General features: G+C 37.3%; 1 protein-coding gene across 1 annotated transcript; it reads left to right on the top strand.

The window, feature by feature from the left end:
- Nucleotides 1-607: 607 nt before the first annotated feature.
- On the top strand, nucleotides 608-10,436 carry LOC135480336 (probable peptidyl-tRNA hydrolase). Its single transcript, XM_064760161.1, has 5 exons — nucleotides 608-896; nucleotides 6,389-6,608; nucleotides 8,034-8,133; nucleotides 8,597-8,642; nucleotides 9,070-10,436. Exons 1-5 carry the CDS (start codon nucleotides 723-725, stop codon nucleotides 9,304-9,306), a joined length of 777 nt encoding a protein of 258 aa, XP_064616231.1. The 5' UTR covers nucleotides 608-722; the 3' UTR covers nucleotides 9,307-10,436.
- Nucleotides 10,437-15,565: the final 5,129 nt, after the last annotated feature.

The raw sequence follows: 15,565 nt of genomic DNA, 5'->3' as shown, positions 1-15,565 counted from the left end.
ATGTGTTTGTAACAGGCATGTTATATACGATGTTTCCATTATTTCGACTGTCTTGATTTCGTGTTCAAAGTCCATAGTGAGGAATGCAACTCATGTTTATAGGATATCTGAATCGTGTCTGTTAAAATAGAACGCTCTGAAATTGACACAAATAACTTCACATGTGTGCACAGTCGTCTGGGCGTGCATATCCTACTATATTACGACATATTAACTGTCGTCACCTGTTACTAGAGCGAGTCTGCCTGTCAAAAGTCCAGCGGCCATAGCTTTCATTCATCAGATCCCACGCCGATATTTCAACCAATCAGAAAACAGAAAATGACGCACCCTCCGTTGAGGATTCCCACTAACCGTCAGGAACGGTCGACTTATTTACATGAAGGGTGAAACGACTGGCCCACATACTTAAAGTAAGAAGATAGCCGAGTGTAAAGTGTAAAATTTATAACATTATATTCCATTAGATTTCTTTGTCCTTTAAAACAAGTTGCAAAAACCGGGAAAGAAGATTATGTTGGACAAAGGCCACAGCTGCTTTTCTAATACCACCTATTGTCTTTATGAATTCTTCTGTTCTATTTTTAGCTCCACGAGATTCCGCCTTCGTGGACAGACGTCAGAGGACGGTCACGACAGACACGTTTGAACAACCTTGTTGCCTGGTCTTGTGAAACTTTACTCGCCCCACGTGGAAAAGATTATAAATTGGTCAGTCAAAAATGCAGTCGAATAATATAGCAAGATGTTTGAGAGAAGTATTACGTTTAATTCCTGCCGACTTCACAGATTCAGGGCTAAAAACTATGGCAACGGCGCAACTGATAGAACAACAACGACAGTCAACGTTTGCGCCTCATCCGATGGCGGCAGGAGGGAAGAAACCCAAATATCTGGTATGGAAAAAAAAAAAAAAACACTTAAAATACTGGGAATATTAAGGTTGAGACTGCTGTCACGTGGTAGATGTTAATTCATTGTAGAACCAGCTTTTTCACAGTGAACATCAGGAAGGGTTCTTTCATTGCCTAACCGTACTGTTTAAAGGATCATCTGCTCTACAATTAACGGCCAGACTACTTAATTTTTGGTATGATAATATGTATTTTGCAAAAAAGTCTTTTCATTGAAGGAATTAAGCTAGTTTGAAAAGTATTTTCTTAAGAAGAGCATTTGTCTTTCGATGGTGTGGGTGTTTTTTTTTTAAAAGTTGGAATATTAATTAGATCGTTTCATCTGGTTTGATATATTTGACAACAGTATTCAGAATCTTTTTTAATTTAGGTGATGGGAAAGTTATTCCGGTTCAGGCTGTGCCAAGCTCAAATATATTAAACATTGAGGTGTATTTTCAACAATTTGTGATATTTAGTATTACCTGCCTCAGTGTTTATTAATCGAACTGAGAAATCCAGGTGGCTCATTCTGCAAAGCCCAAATAGCGGAATAACATGAACGAAGTGGACCATTTCATATCTGAAATTGTTCAAAATAGACCTTAAACTTTAATTTAATTTGACTGAAATTTAAATTCTCCAAAGGAGAAATTCATGCACCTGGAACGAGTAAGTTTTTTCAACTCTAAACCTGGTTGCTTCGAAGGAAGCCCTGTACTCTGCCTCTCTTGTTTTTTTGTTCCTTTTTAATATTTATATATACGTGTGTTGTGGAATGTTGTGCTGTGAACAACTCTTTTGTGTGGGTGTCAACACCAGCTTGTGCTCTTTCAAGCATGATTCATTTTACTATGGAATTGATACATGTTATTTATCAACTGTTTTTTATATGCCTTACATGGGGATCTGCATGTGTGTGTTGTTTGTACTGAACGTGTGTGTTGTTTGTACTGAGTGTGTGTATGTGTGCAAAACTGTGATTCTTGTTTATTATCTCTGTACTCACTTGATATACTTTCCTTTTATGACAAATATTGTCTGATAATGAGAATGTTCCATTCCTGACACTAGCCGACACTTTGCCATTCTCAACTGATTGCCCTTAATAGTGTTACGCCTCAATCTGAGGTAGATCTACACCCTTACAATCTTGATGACCTTTATAATATGTGTTTTAATCCTATCCAGCTCAGTGATGTTAAACAAGGCAACACCTTTACTGATGATAATCAACCTTGCAGTTGCACATTGGGATGACTTCAATGCAGCTTAGTCCTCTTATTTCTTACAATCGTCTTTCGTTATAGAACCTCTTCTTAACCCTAACTGACCAGCTATCCTTTTTACACTTTAATGCAAGAAGCTTTCATAAGCACTTCACAAAAATTTTAGGTTTCCTATATGACCTAAACTACCCTTTTGCTTGTCTTTGGCTTCTCTGAATGCTGGCTTTCACCTGACACTATTTATAAATTTCCCTGTACAAATTTTCTCTGCAATTTTGTGTGCAAAAAAGTGGGGGTCTAGTACTGTTCATCTCGTCTCACATTGAGTCTTGTCGTCTTACACATGATCTTTGTTTTATCGATGACTCTGTTTGCTGTGAATATCTGTTTGTCAAGGACCTGCATGGTGGGAAAACATACCTCCTCGATTTAGTCTCCCCTGCCCCCTGATACAGATGTTAACGATTTCAACACAAGGCTACTGTCTGTCCTAGAAACATGTCAAGACGAATGGAAAAAATGTGTTATTGTGGGAGGTGTCAATATAGATTTGTTAAAATTTGATAATCACCATCAGACAAAATCTTTTTTCGAAGTTTTGACCTCACACTATTTTTTTCCCCAAATAAAGGAAAACAACCAGGGTTCAGTCCCATTCGGCAGCTCTAATAGATAACATTTTTCAAATTTCCACAGAGATCATATGTTCTCTGGAATTTTACTGACTGATATAACAGACCACTATGTAATCTTTCATGTTATATAATCTAGCCACACCAAACACCTTGCAAGTAAGCCCACTACATACAGAAAATATACTGATAATGAGAAACATATTTTTATTACAGTGGTCCAGAACACTGACTGGTCTCTCGTAACAAATGAACAAAGTGACCTTAACACAGCAGCAAGTTCCTTTATTATTAAACTTGATGACATCCATAATGACTTTCCTTACAATAAACCTGGTAACTAATAAACTAAAAATAATTCAGCCGTGGGTGACATCTGCTCTCCTCACCTTCATTCATGAATCATAAGCAACTTAAGATTAACACCTACGAGAATCGAAAGCAGTATGGAGCATATAGGAACAAGCTGAACAAAACCTTGCGCTACACAAGGAAAAATTATTTGAGGAAAATTTTAATAAACATAATAATATAAAAAAAAGGCATGGATAATTCTGAATCAGACAATGGATAGGGACAAAAAATATAAATTGCCCCCCTCCTTCAGCATAAAGGGCACTAGAAAAGAGGACGTCAAATACATTGCCCTACAATTCATCAAGTATTTCAGCTCTGTAGCAATCGACCTCTATTCCCACATCCCAGTAGCTGGTGGTAATACATTTCACACCCATTTAAAACCCCTACAACTTGCCCAGTGCCGTCTGACTTTCTAATCGCCTTAATCACACCTCTCCTTCGTTTCATGATAGGCAAATCCTCCATCTTTTAAATCTAAATGTATTTTACTGACTCACATATTCTTCTATCATCCAGAACAAATCCCCATAAGTTTCACTAACTATGTGTCTAAACAGTTCACAGTCCACAATTATGTAACAAGAGGACGTACTTCTGATCTCAATAATACTATCTATAAATCTAATCTCTCGTATTATTCTGTGAAGTGTACGGGTCCCCGGGAATGGAACAAATTGTCCATCTGCATACGCTGTATATCTTTAAAATCTCGCTTTAAATCTAAGCTAAAATCATACAACAATCAAATAATATCCAGTGATGTACTGAGACACTATTCATAACACATGGTTTTTTGTTACTTCTCCTGTTATAATCTTGCTTGTGTTGCCACGCTTTGTATAATTGGTTTATGTACATGTAAATCTCTGCCTTACTGAAAGCCTTTGAAAATATCGGCCATGGCATGATTTTATATTCCTTCAGTCGGGATAGATCAAGCTCTCTTGAGCTTTAATCCTGCCAGTGTACTGTATGTAACTATATGTAACTTTATGGATATGTTTTGTCAGTGTCTATAAAGTTTGGCCTTTCTGTTTTTTCATTTGTACTACATTTGTAAATATACAAATCAAAACAAATCAGTTTAGTAGGATGAAAAAGTAAATTTGAGTATGGCAGTTGATGGGTGTAGTAGGGATAATCAGGATGTTCTGAAATTACATCCTACATCATGAATATTCATGGTGGGCAGTTTGCCCAAAGTGATTCCAGGCTAAGTTGATTATAGCTGCCATGGTGACACCTGCTATAAAGATATGTTACCATGGTAGTTACAATCAACTTAGCATACAATCTCTTTGTGCAAGAGGCTCAAATAGTGTAACTCTCAGAACTGAAAATTTTATTGTGACTTAAAATTTAGTACTTAAGCATTTTATTTAGCCATTAGCTTTTCACTCCTGATGATGGCAAAATGTATTGCCTAAATATTGAGCTACAATGAAGTCTCCCTTTTGTTCGGAGTAAATAGGTTACGGTATTACATAAAACATACCAGTGGCACTACAGGCTTGTGAATGCCTTTTTACATGGTATTACTACAACCAATATTTTACTAAACTACATGCTTGAGTTGACATGGTGAGGTTTCACCTTGAAACTGAATGCGGCTGTTTACACTTTATCAGGGTCACCCTGATGTTTATCTTGTGGCAGGGTAAGACTAGGAAAGAGGAGGGAGGAGCACACCCTATATTCCCTCCCTCCCTCTGTGACCTATGACCTGGAAAGTCGCCAAACTTGCTTATAAGCCAGATTGAACCGGTTTAGTCTGCTCAGACTCTGCCAAATCATTGGGCTCTACAGATGTAATCTGCCTTAATCACATTGCCTACTTATTTACCAGCTTAGCAGGCAGTAGTATGCCCTTGACAGCCTAAGCTTAACTAGGCTTTTTAGGAGATACACTGAGATATTTTTATTCCTGGCCTGATCAAATCACATGCCGCTACATCCCTACGTTAGTTTGCTCATGCAAAAAATCGTTACACCAGTAATTCACCTGTGATGTCATTGACCCACAGCGATAATCATATCATTATCTGTTTTCCCCAGGGCTGGGCTGGGATTACAGCTTTCAGCCTTTAAGATAAAGCCAGCATATTTGGGAAACCCAGAACTGTGGTATCTAGCAGTAATGTACACAGAGAACATACATCTTAATTTGGCTGTCTAGAGATTAACATATGTACTGCTGGGTCAGGATTGGGTTACAAGGACAACTGTACATGTAGAAGTTGTCCTTAATCTAATGGAATTAGCCTGGTTTACAGCTTTTGCCTTGTGCAAGGTTCACACCTTTTTAGTAAAAGTTCATTTTGGAGATAAATGGTGATTACCTGTTTCCTATGTTTTCATGTTGACAGAAAACGTAGTAATGTTAGGGCACTCAAGCCATGTTTCTATTGTGCATTGATAGAAAAAATGCAAAGTTTGTTTCTTATTTGAAGTTTGTGGTCAAATTTCTTAAAGCTAACAGGTGGCATTTGAACACTATTCAGGGGAAAGCACCATGAGCGGTTAGTTCTGCCAGCATAAACTAACACACTATGGAGACTTTGTCAGATAAGGTGTCATGGGAGATTTCTTCCCCTTTGAGGATTGATCAGTGAGGCAGCGCTGTAAATATAATAATGGCATTAAAACCTCCCTACTACAGGATGACACCATGATAAGTCATCAGTTACAAATTTGACAAGAATATCATTCTTGAGGACACCAAGATCTTTCTCGGTCTAATTCACAGTGTCTTTCTGTGCTAGCCAACTCTAGCTTTTCTCCAGAATGCATTGTTGTAAACAATGGAGGATGGAGGTATGTTTAATAGACAAGGTGGACCACTATCTAAGCCTTTACCACTGAGGTCACAAGTTCATATTCAGCTTTCAACATGCATGTGATGGTGTGACAAGGCTTTGTCTTGGGTCTGCAAAGTTTTCTCCTAAACGTGGCTGCCATCATCCAGGTGATATAGTCTTGTGTAGGGGTTTATCACAAGTCAAATAAACCTGTTTATAATTTAAGCGAATAAATTTTCGAACAGGTACAAGTGCTTGTTTTAAGTCACCGCTGTTTGCTGTAAAAAAGCCTTTTAATCTGTTTGGGGTTTGATAGAAGGGTCAGATTGGTCTTGTTAATAAAAATTGTTCCCAGCTTTCATTCCAGCGAGCATCTAAGATTTAGTATTAGAAATGATATATTTTTAAATAATTTTGTTGCAATCGTATCTTAAACAGCAGAGGTGATAAAAGCTGATGTCCGCTTTCTGTTTCAGATTGTGGGTTTGGGTAACCATGACCGTCCTCTGACACGTCACAGCGTTGGCATGCAGGTAGTGGACAAACTTGCTGGGTATCTTCATGCCCCGTGGGTCAAGGACCAGAAGAACTGCGTGGGGTTCGTTGCACAGACTTCGATATCGGACAACCTTGATGTGGTCCTACTGAAACCCAAAATGCCCATGAATGTCAACGGGACAAGTGTGGCCAAAACAGGTATGATGTGAGGGAGGCGGCAACTGTTAGAAAATCAGAAATAAGCGTCATCAGTAAGTTTGTTGGCAAACAAAATAGAAGGCTAGGGGCCTCCGTGGCTCAGTTGGTTAGCATGCTAGTGCAGCGTGATGACCCAGAAGCCTCTCACTCACACAGTAGCTGTGAGTTCAAGTCCAGCTCATGCTGGCTTCCTCTCCGGCCTTATGTGAGAAGGTCTGACAGCAACCTGCGGATGTTTGTGGTTTTCCCTGGGTACAAATACTTGGTCTGTACCTGCCGTCATATATATGTGAAATATTCTCGAGTGTGGCGTAAAACACCAATCAAATAAATGAATAAATAACAGTCTAGGAAAATCTGCTTATCGTGTTCTTATTGTGTATACTATATTTCCATGAAGTGATATTGGTTATTATGTCTGGACCATCGTTATGACCACCTACTTGGGATACTTTGTCCATTTATCCCAGTCATACAAGTACTACTTTTTTTTTGAAATTGTGAAGATCTTAGTAAGAATTGTCCACGAGCAGAGATGCATACTAAAAGTGTAGGTTTGTATGCTTGGGTTTTTATGTCGTACTTTACAATTCTTCAGTCATATGACAAAGTAAGTGTGCGTGCACCTACATTCTGTGTTCTTGTGGCAGGGTGAGTCCATTCCGCCAATAAAGTATCATGCCAGAGACACCAGACATGACACCTCACCCAGTCACATCATACTGACATCCGTCTCCGGTTCAGTGATGACGTCATTTCCGAAAATTTTGTACAGTTGACGAGAAATATATATATAAAATATTATTAAGAAGTATAAAGTGTTTCTCAGAAATGAAATTATTTTCTTCATTTGTTGTTGGCATAACTTTCATTTTCCTTAAAATCATAATCTTTGTATAGAGATTCTTTGCATATATCCTGTAATCCTGTGCCCAGTGATTTGGAGTCACACATTTTACACTTAGCTGTGTCCAGTTTTAACAAACACTTTGAGTAGTTTACGAAAAAAGCATTCAGGTGATAAATATTACCTGTAGCTATATGTTATATGTATCCTTTTAAACAGCACATTTGTTTGACACAGTTGGTAGAGTGTCCTAAGACTTTAAAAGAGAAAGTTGCAGCTTCCTCGCTTGGTGTTCAGCATGAAGGGGATAGTGCAATGACTGGTTGACCCGTATCAGTATAAGGCCTCGGGTGGGGCGGCCTACTTGCCTAAGGCATCTCAGTGAAGCAGCACTACATGAAAGAGCGGTGGAAACCCGTCCTGCAACAAGGAGGCACATTACATGCACTCTAAGGATTCCTTCATCATCATATGACTGAAAAATTGTTAATTAGGACGTTAAACCCGAAGCACTCACTCACTCACCCCCCTCACTCATTTGTTTGACCTACAGTGTTAACATTCTTGTTTCTCTCCAGCACAATTGTTTGACATAGAACCTCAGCATATCTACCTGGTCCATGATGACATTGACAAGTCATTAGGGAAGGTGGCAGTCAAGGAGCTGGGCAGTGCAAAGTGAGTTTTATATCACAGGATCCTTCAAAAATGGAAAAAATTGTTAAGTTGGTGCAGGATATAATGGCAAAACTTCCAGACATTCATATTATTAAAATGGTTGTAATTTTATTTGCATGGAAGTTTTGTCCTGATTAATCGGTTATTTCCAGACTTGTCCTTTGTCATTACGATTGTGTGAAGTGGTCAAACACCTGATTTTAAGGTAACACCATATTGGAGAAAATCTGCTCATTGGTGTAAGGTAGGGTGACTAGAGCCAGAAGACTGAGAAAGATAATGCAGAAATGCAGGACCATTGGGCAGTTACAACCATAAAAGCCCATTTTAGCAGTGGCATGTTTGCTAAACAGATCCAGTTCTTGTTTGTTTTTGGGGTGTTAACTTCATGTAAAAGACCTGTTGCATTTCTCTCATATTGTTTGCTTTTTTCTCATTATTGTTTGCTTTTTTCTCATTTCAGTGGCCATAACGGTGTGCGATCATGTATGAATTCCTTGAGATCAGATGTAAGTACTTACAGTTTCAGGTCCCAAAATTCTTTTCATACAAAGACTAAGTCAAATATTCACTCTATAAATTTTCTGGCATTTTATTGATCACTCTGCTTGTTAGGCCTTGGTGACAAACGATCAACAGCGATCCTGTAACCTTATGTGCAGTCTGTTGTGTAATGGAGACTGCTTGTCTTCAGTAACTTGCTAAAGGTCGTTGGTTTATGCAGGACACTCTGACTTCTTCTACTCTTAAAACTGACCGCCTGTGTGCAAATGAAATTTCTTGGGTAAAGTCCTAAGCAACAGTGAAATAAATAAAATATGTCAAAACATGTCTTCTTTGATTTGTTCATGTTGTTCTTTTTTCTCACAGCTTTAAGAAGTATATTGTAGTGTAACATCCAGAAACAAATGAAGACCGCTATTCATTCTGTTGTAGCTCATGCCCAGGTTAAAGATTGGAATAGACCGGCCTCCCAGCAAAGACGAGGTGTCTGATTATGTCCTGTCAGAGTTTTCCTCGTCAGAGCAACAGATCGTGAATCGAGCAGTGGACACGTGTCTCGTCACAATAGCTGATCACATGGCCCGCAGAACAGGTGTGGAGCTCCGCAAAGTTTTAAACCTTCCTCAGGCTGAGTCAAAAACCAGACCTGAATCAAAACGGGAAATGTGATCTGGATTAACTTTAAGAGCTTTAAATTTATTAAATACAGCACAACAATGCAAATGTGATGTGGACAAAACGGAACTGAATTTAAACAGACTAAGGGACAGCTGTGCAACTGCATTCTGTGTGTGGTGATTGGAAATATTTGTTTACTTTCACCTTCATAGCTGAAATGAAAGGCTGGAGTTATGAATTTGGGAACATCTGTCATTAGGTAGAATGCTTCTGTTAAAACTGTGCATACGTCTGTTTTCAGTAAGATTTTGATGTTGTATAGCACAGAAAAGCGCAAGTTTCAGATACATATTTTTTTTTTTCTCATTCTGTGTGAAAGGTGGATTTATTTGTCTGTGTGAGTTTATAAGAGGAGGTTAGTCAACGGTTTAAATGTTCTCATTATTGCCTTGTGCTGTGCGATTTTTTTGTTACATAAAATTGTCTTTCATCCTGATATGTCCTATGGATTTTAATGCCCGTCCTAAATAATTGTCTTAAATTGATCAGTAATATGATCTTGGACACTTTTATAGTATTTAATGTTCATCAGATCCATTTAAATACATGTTCGCAATTCAACAGTCTTTACCATATATCCCATCAATACATAGCCATTGTCTGTATTTTTTTCTTTATATATTGTTTCTTTTCAAATTTATTGCCTATTGAGAATGCCAGTGTGATAGACATTTGAATGTCCTAGCTTATGTAGGACTTATGTTCGTGAAGGAAATTTTTCAGCATTTGAGGAAAACTGACATTTTGGTTTCCTAGTTATCTTGTTATTACACACTTTTCAGTTCTGATATAGGTGATATTTTTATTGGAGGAAACTGCAATAGCCAGGTTCCTCATAAGACAAAGCCATCAGAAGAAATGTGTGTATTGGGCTAATGGTGTTGCTCCTGATTTATGTTTAAAACTTACTTGCCAAGGAATTGAGCTGGAGAAAAGATTATTTATCCTATAAGTGCATTAAATTTGTCAAAACTTTGTTTTTATTATATTTCCTGTTACATGAAAGATACAACCTTAACATTTGTGATGCTTGAAATACCTGTTAACGTCTCATCATTTCAAGTTGTAACTGAAATAATGTAATGTATGATTGTTGAAAATAAAACATTAAGCTAATTAGAGATGCTTGTAATATCACGTTTTAATTTCATAAAAGATGAATTTTTTTTCAGATTGTAAGATTGAAACCCTTACAAACAAAACTGACCCTTTGTATGTGCCCTCGTACAAGTGAAGTATTCTCAAGTACTGCATAAAACTCCAACTAAGTAAACAAATGATTGATCGGGTGTTTACTTTCAATCAGTAGGACTCGTAAGGTGTGGGTTCAACCCCAGTTATGGAGAGGGAATTTGTAGGTTAGTCAGTAATTTGCCAGAGGTTAGTTTACCCCAGCTGCTCCAGTTCCATCTCCTCGTACAACAGACTTCATCATAGAAGTGAACAATTCTTAAGCATCATTTAAATCAGATCAATCAAAAATATATCTAAATAAACAAAGTTATACAGGGAGGCTGGCAGTGATCCCGCTTGGCTTGTATTTCCCTGTGATGGCTGACGTGTACACTGGATGGTCAATACATATGACAAAAATTTTGTGGAGAAATTCCTGAATGAGTTATACTGTTTTCTTTACTCTCCTATAGCTTATCAATTTGGTGGCGAAAAATTAATCTTCCAGAAGCCCAGCGTATTTCATGTACCAAGGGAAGGTAATTTTCATGCGCACTGAGGGGGATACCTCAGCCTCATCGCTGATGTTTGGTCTGATTGCTGGTTTTATGAGTTCACAAAGTCACAGAGAGAATAAGTAAAGCATATACAGCATGACAGATATATAGTATTTGTGACTTAATAGTCACTTTTACAATTTTGACACCGTTTTTGATTAATAATTGAACAGGAAAGCTACAAACTAGCTTGTTTACACAGGTTAACTGCCAGCTAAATCATTCTTTCAGTGTGAGTAGGCCAAGGCCATGTCTTGAGGCATTGGTATGTAATCTTAAATACGCCAGATATAGTCACTGACTCAGAAACAAAACTGAAACAGATCTCGGAATCGAAAGCTAATCGATCATTTCATGGAGTGTGATGTAATACTGCAAGCGGTCTAAAATTATAAGTATATGACAACCTGTTCTTCTAATAACTTCTAAAAGGAAGTTTTGACTTGTTGTGTTTGTTTGGAAAGTACAGTTGGTATAACTGGCGAAATGAGGCAGTCTTTGGTTGTTTATAGTGCACTTGATGTGCCAAGGGGAGATAACTTCCATGCGCAACAAGGGGGATAATGCTGTCTCATGGCTTGGGCTTAGTGGCTTGATGAGCTCACAAAGAAGTAAAGATTGATGAGAACATTCACATGATTGCACAATAAGCATATGTGATTTTATTGCATTCTGTGTAAAAGATTTAAGACATCTTTAATGAACGATGAACAAATGTGCACCTTACAATCTTATTTACAAAAAAGGTAGGCTGTGAGAGGCACACCAAATTAAAGGGAGGAAAGGCATTTTGAGTGTACAATAGCAATTCTTGCCTTGTATACAAGTGACACTTTTCACAATACAATATAAAAATAATCTTGGCTGAATGGCAATTTCTTCTTGTTGCAGCTCATAAACTTTTATTGTCATAATAGTCTAATTTGCTCCTGTGGGAAGGTCTGCCAGCAACGTGTGGATGGTCGCGAGTTTCCCCCGCGCTCTGTCCGGTTTCCTTCCACCATAATGCTGGCCGCTTTTGTATAAGTGAAATATTTTTGAGTACGGCGTAAAACACCAGTCAAATAAATAAAATAAATAATTTGTACCCTAACTACTCATCACATTTTGATTCAAAATCACTCAGATTGTTGTTCACATCCTGAAGGCATTATTCTGTGCAGACTTAAAATTATACTTTTTATGACACCCTGAAACTGTCTTTGGAGCTGTTTCAGTGCTGTTGTTTAACATATATCAGTTAGTGGTGGTCATCGCATATGATTGCAAATATCTGCTAATTATCATATATCACCCAATCACCAAGCAACATGTTTTTATTTCGGGTAATGTAATTCTTCAACCTTTTTGAATGTTTACAAGGTGTTTATTCAAGGATATATTATATTCATTATACCAATCCAACCAGTGTGGTTTTGTCTCCAAAATCTAATGATAAATCTGCATAAATTGCACTGAAAGTTGCTCTTTCATGTGCGAAAAGGTTGAGGAATTAGGGTAGATCCTCTTACTGGGAACAAGACTCTTCCACTGGAATCTCCATGTAATGACAGCTGGCTACAACCTTTGTTGTTTGCAGACAGTATTTCTCTCTGTAACTTGGAGGAAAGTTTTGCAAACGCCCTGAAAACATTACAACACGTTATATATTCAGACGGATACACACTGACATGAAATGAATACTTTTGATGCTTTAAAAAATGAGGTATCTAAAAACACCTATACTAATTTAAAGATTTTACCCTAAATGATATAACATTTCGTCCACAAAAAGTGCATTTTTAGAGGCAAATAAATGTCACAAAATATTATTTTTGGTCATGAAACCTTTCTAAAATCAATGTAACTCTCAGAATCAAGAAAAATGGGCAAATACAGTGCATATATATACAGTGTGATGATTTTTTCGGTATCTTTTATTCCCAGATGTAATTTGCCATACAATCTAACATTTAACACTACTTTTCCTAGTTAAAAACCAAATCTGTTAAAAGTGTATTCTTAAATGTTATTTTAAACAGATATTCTCCCTGGTTTCTCGGGATGCCCTTTACTTTTTTTGTCGCCCTTCGCTCATAACATCAGTGGCCTATCGCGTCACATTTTACTTGATCGGCATACTTTACTACTGGTATTTGGGCCCCCGATATTATGAGCGTAGCAAGTAATTAATAGTACTGTATCTACTAACAAGCTTGCTGCAGCTATACAAATTGGTCACACAAATTTCAAGTATTCATGTATGTAGTATATATGCTTTAGGATTAACGTTGTACATAACAATTTTTCAGTCAAATGACGAGAAGGCGTCAATGAGTGTGTGTACATATACATATCTTCTTGTAGCAGGGTGAGTCCATGCTGTCAAAATTCTGTCAAGCATTCAACTATGCTATATGATTGATCTAATATTTCTTTCATTACTGGTGGAAATCTGTCCTGCAACAAGAAGGCACATTGCATGCACTCTAAGGATTCCTTCGTCGTCATATGACTGAAAAATTGTTAAATACAGCGCTAAAACCCAAGCACTCACTCATTCACTCTGTTTCATTCTTTCTTTATTCATTAATCTGAAGAGGAATTAAGCTGGCAACATTGTAAAAGCACCATCCTATAAGTGAAGAATTCTTGAGCATCGGGTTAAACAAAAATCAAAATAAAGTCAATAAATAAATGACAAAGATGCTTGGTAAATGCTGGTTTTCATAAAGCATACATGAAATCAGTAATGGTTTCCCTTAAGCTCTGCTCAGCTTTACCCAACAGTAAATCTAATTAATTAAGAATTAAAATATTCTTAAGTATGGCGCTAAACACTAATTGATCCATTATTTTATCATTAAGATGGCTATGAGATGGTCACATGAGGTAGCCATCACATATTACCCATGTACCATAATTGCGAGATGGCCAGTTTCTCACAACAGTTTTATCACTTTCTACTGTTACACCTTTTACAGCTCCTGCTTCATGGTTTGTGTAGAGTTGACAACCAGTAGTTCTCCAGTTGCTTTTGAAAAGGTTTAAGGAGCCATTTTTTCTTACTTGTGTGGATGTGTGGAAAGTTCAACTGAAGATTCTTGAGACATGCATCAGTGTACATGATGTGCCAAGGGGAGGTAATTTTCATGCGCATGAAAGGGAACAACCCTGCCTCATTCACGTACAATGGTTACACGATGATGCAGCAGTTCAGGTTGTGCGAAGACACAGTGTGACGACTGTGGTATGGTCAGATGGTCAGATGGGGATGGGAGGCACACCTGGTTAATATGACTCTCATCCAAGTATAATTGACTTGCTATTCATTTTTACATGTAGGATACTATTAGTATGGGAGCAGGTTTGCCGAGAAATTTATATGATTTGCATACCCTATTTCCTCTAATTTTTAGGACACCTTGTCTGCTCATCATAGATGATATATATGTTATTGTAGCGGGAATATTGAGTATCTTTTTATTCACTTGGTTCCATGTAGACCATCTAATGAACAACATACTCATATCTCTACTTTTCCAAAAGGCTGGTAAAGAAATGTAATATTCTACTTTCAACACTATTAATATCTGTGCCAAAAGTTAGAAGAGTTTAGGGTATACATGGATAGGATTCATCTTGCTGTTGACTTGTTCTCAGAAATATATTGTGAAGAGCAGCTTTAGTAATGAATTGACATCTCATTCCCTAACACATGACAAATGCATCAACCTAAGCTTAAACATTCACTACTATGATGCTATTTCTTAATATACTATTGTAGAGAATCTACAAGCAGAGGACATCTTGTTTGTCAAATCTGGTTCATTTATCCTTATACAGTCTCAGTTAAAAACTGACAATACCTTCAGTATCATTTGTCAGAGCCCTCAATATCTTAATTAGTCTACAGAACTTTTAATTTGTCCACCCTCTACGCATTAAGTATGTATTTGCTTTAGCAATTTTAGTTGTATCACAGGGAGAAAAAATGCCAGATTTTGAACAACTAAATTCCCTTGTCCCACTGATCCCCCACTGAACATTGCATAAAAACAGTACCATTGGAGCATTGTAATAAATTGAACAATGCTGAGACACTATAATATGACTGCTGAAATTAATCATCACGAAGACTCAATGACTCATTTTGAATGATCACCACATGAATGATCATGTAAAATACTCATCTTGAATACTCAAATGAATCATGACGGATACTCAAATGAATTCCCATGAATGCTCAAATGTATCATGAATATTCAAGTGAATAATTTTAATATGTGAATGAATACTCAAATTTATCATTATGAATACTTGAATGAATCATACTGAATACCCAATTGTATCATCCATTACAAATGTTAAAATGAATCACCATGAATACTCTCCCCTTCCCACCCATCACTTCATCCTATGCTGATCAGTGGAGCAGTGGCTTTCTTGTTTTCCCCAAAAGTTTTGGCCGACTTAGAAGTTCAGAATTTCAAGAGTACAATTTTTATTCTTCTTCACAAAATATTATTTTTAAGACAACA

Source organism: Liolophura sinensis, chromosome 13, assembly GCF_032854445.1.
Source record: "Liolophura sinensis isolate JHLJ2023 chromosome 13, CUHK_Ljap_v2, whole genome shotgun sequence".
NCBI classification, from domain to species: domain Eukaryota; kingdom Metazoa; phylum Mollusca; class Polyplacophora; order Chitonida; family Chitonidae; genus Liolophura; species Liolophura sinensis.
The sequence above is the reverse complement of the archived record's forward strand: the minus strand, read 5'-3'. Positions and strand labels throughout refer to the sequence as shown.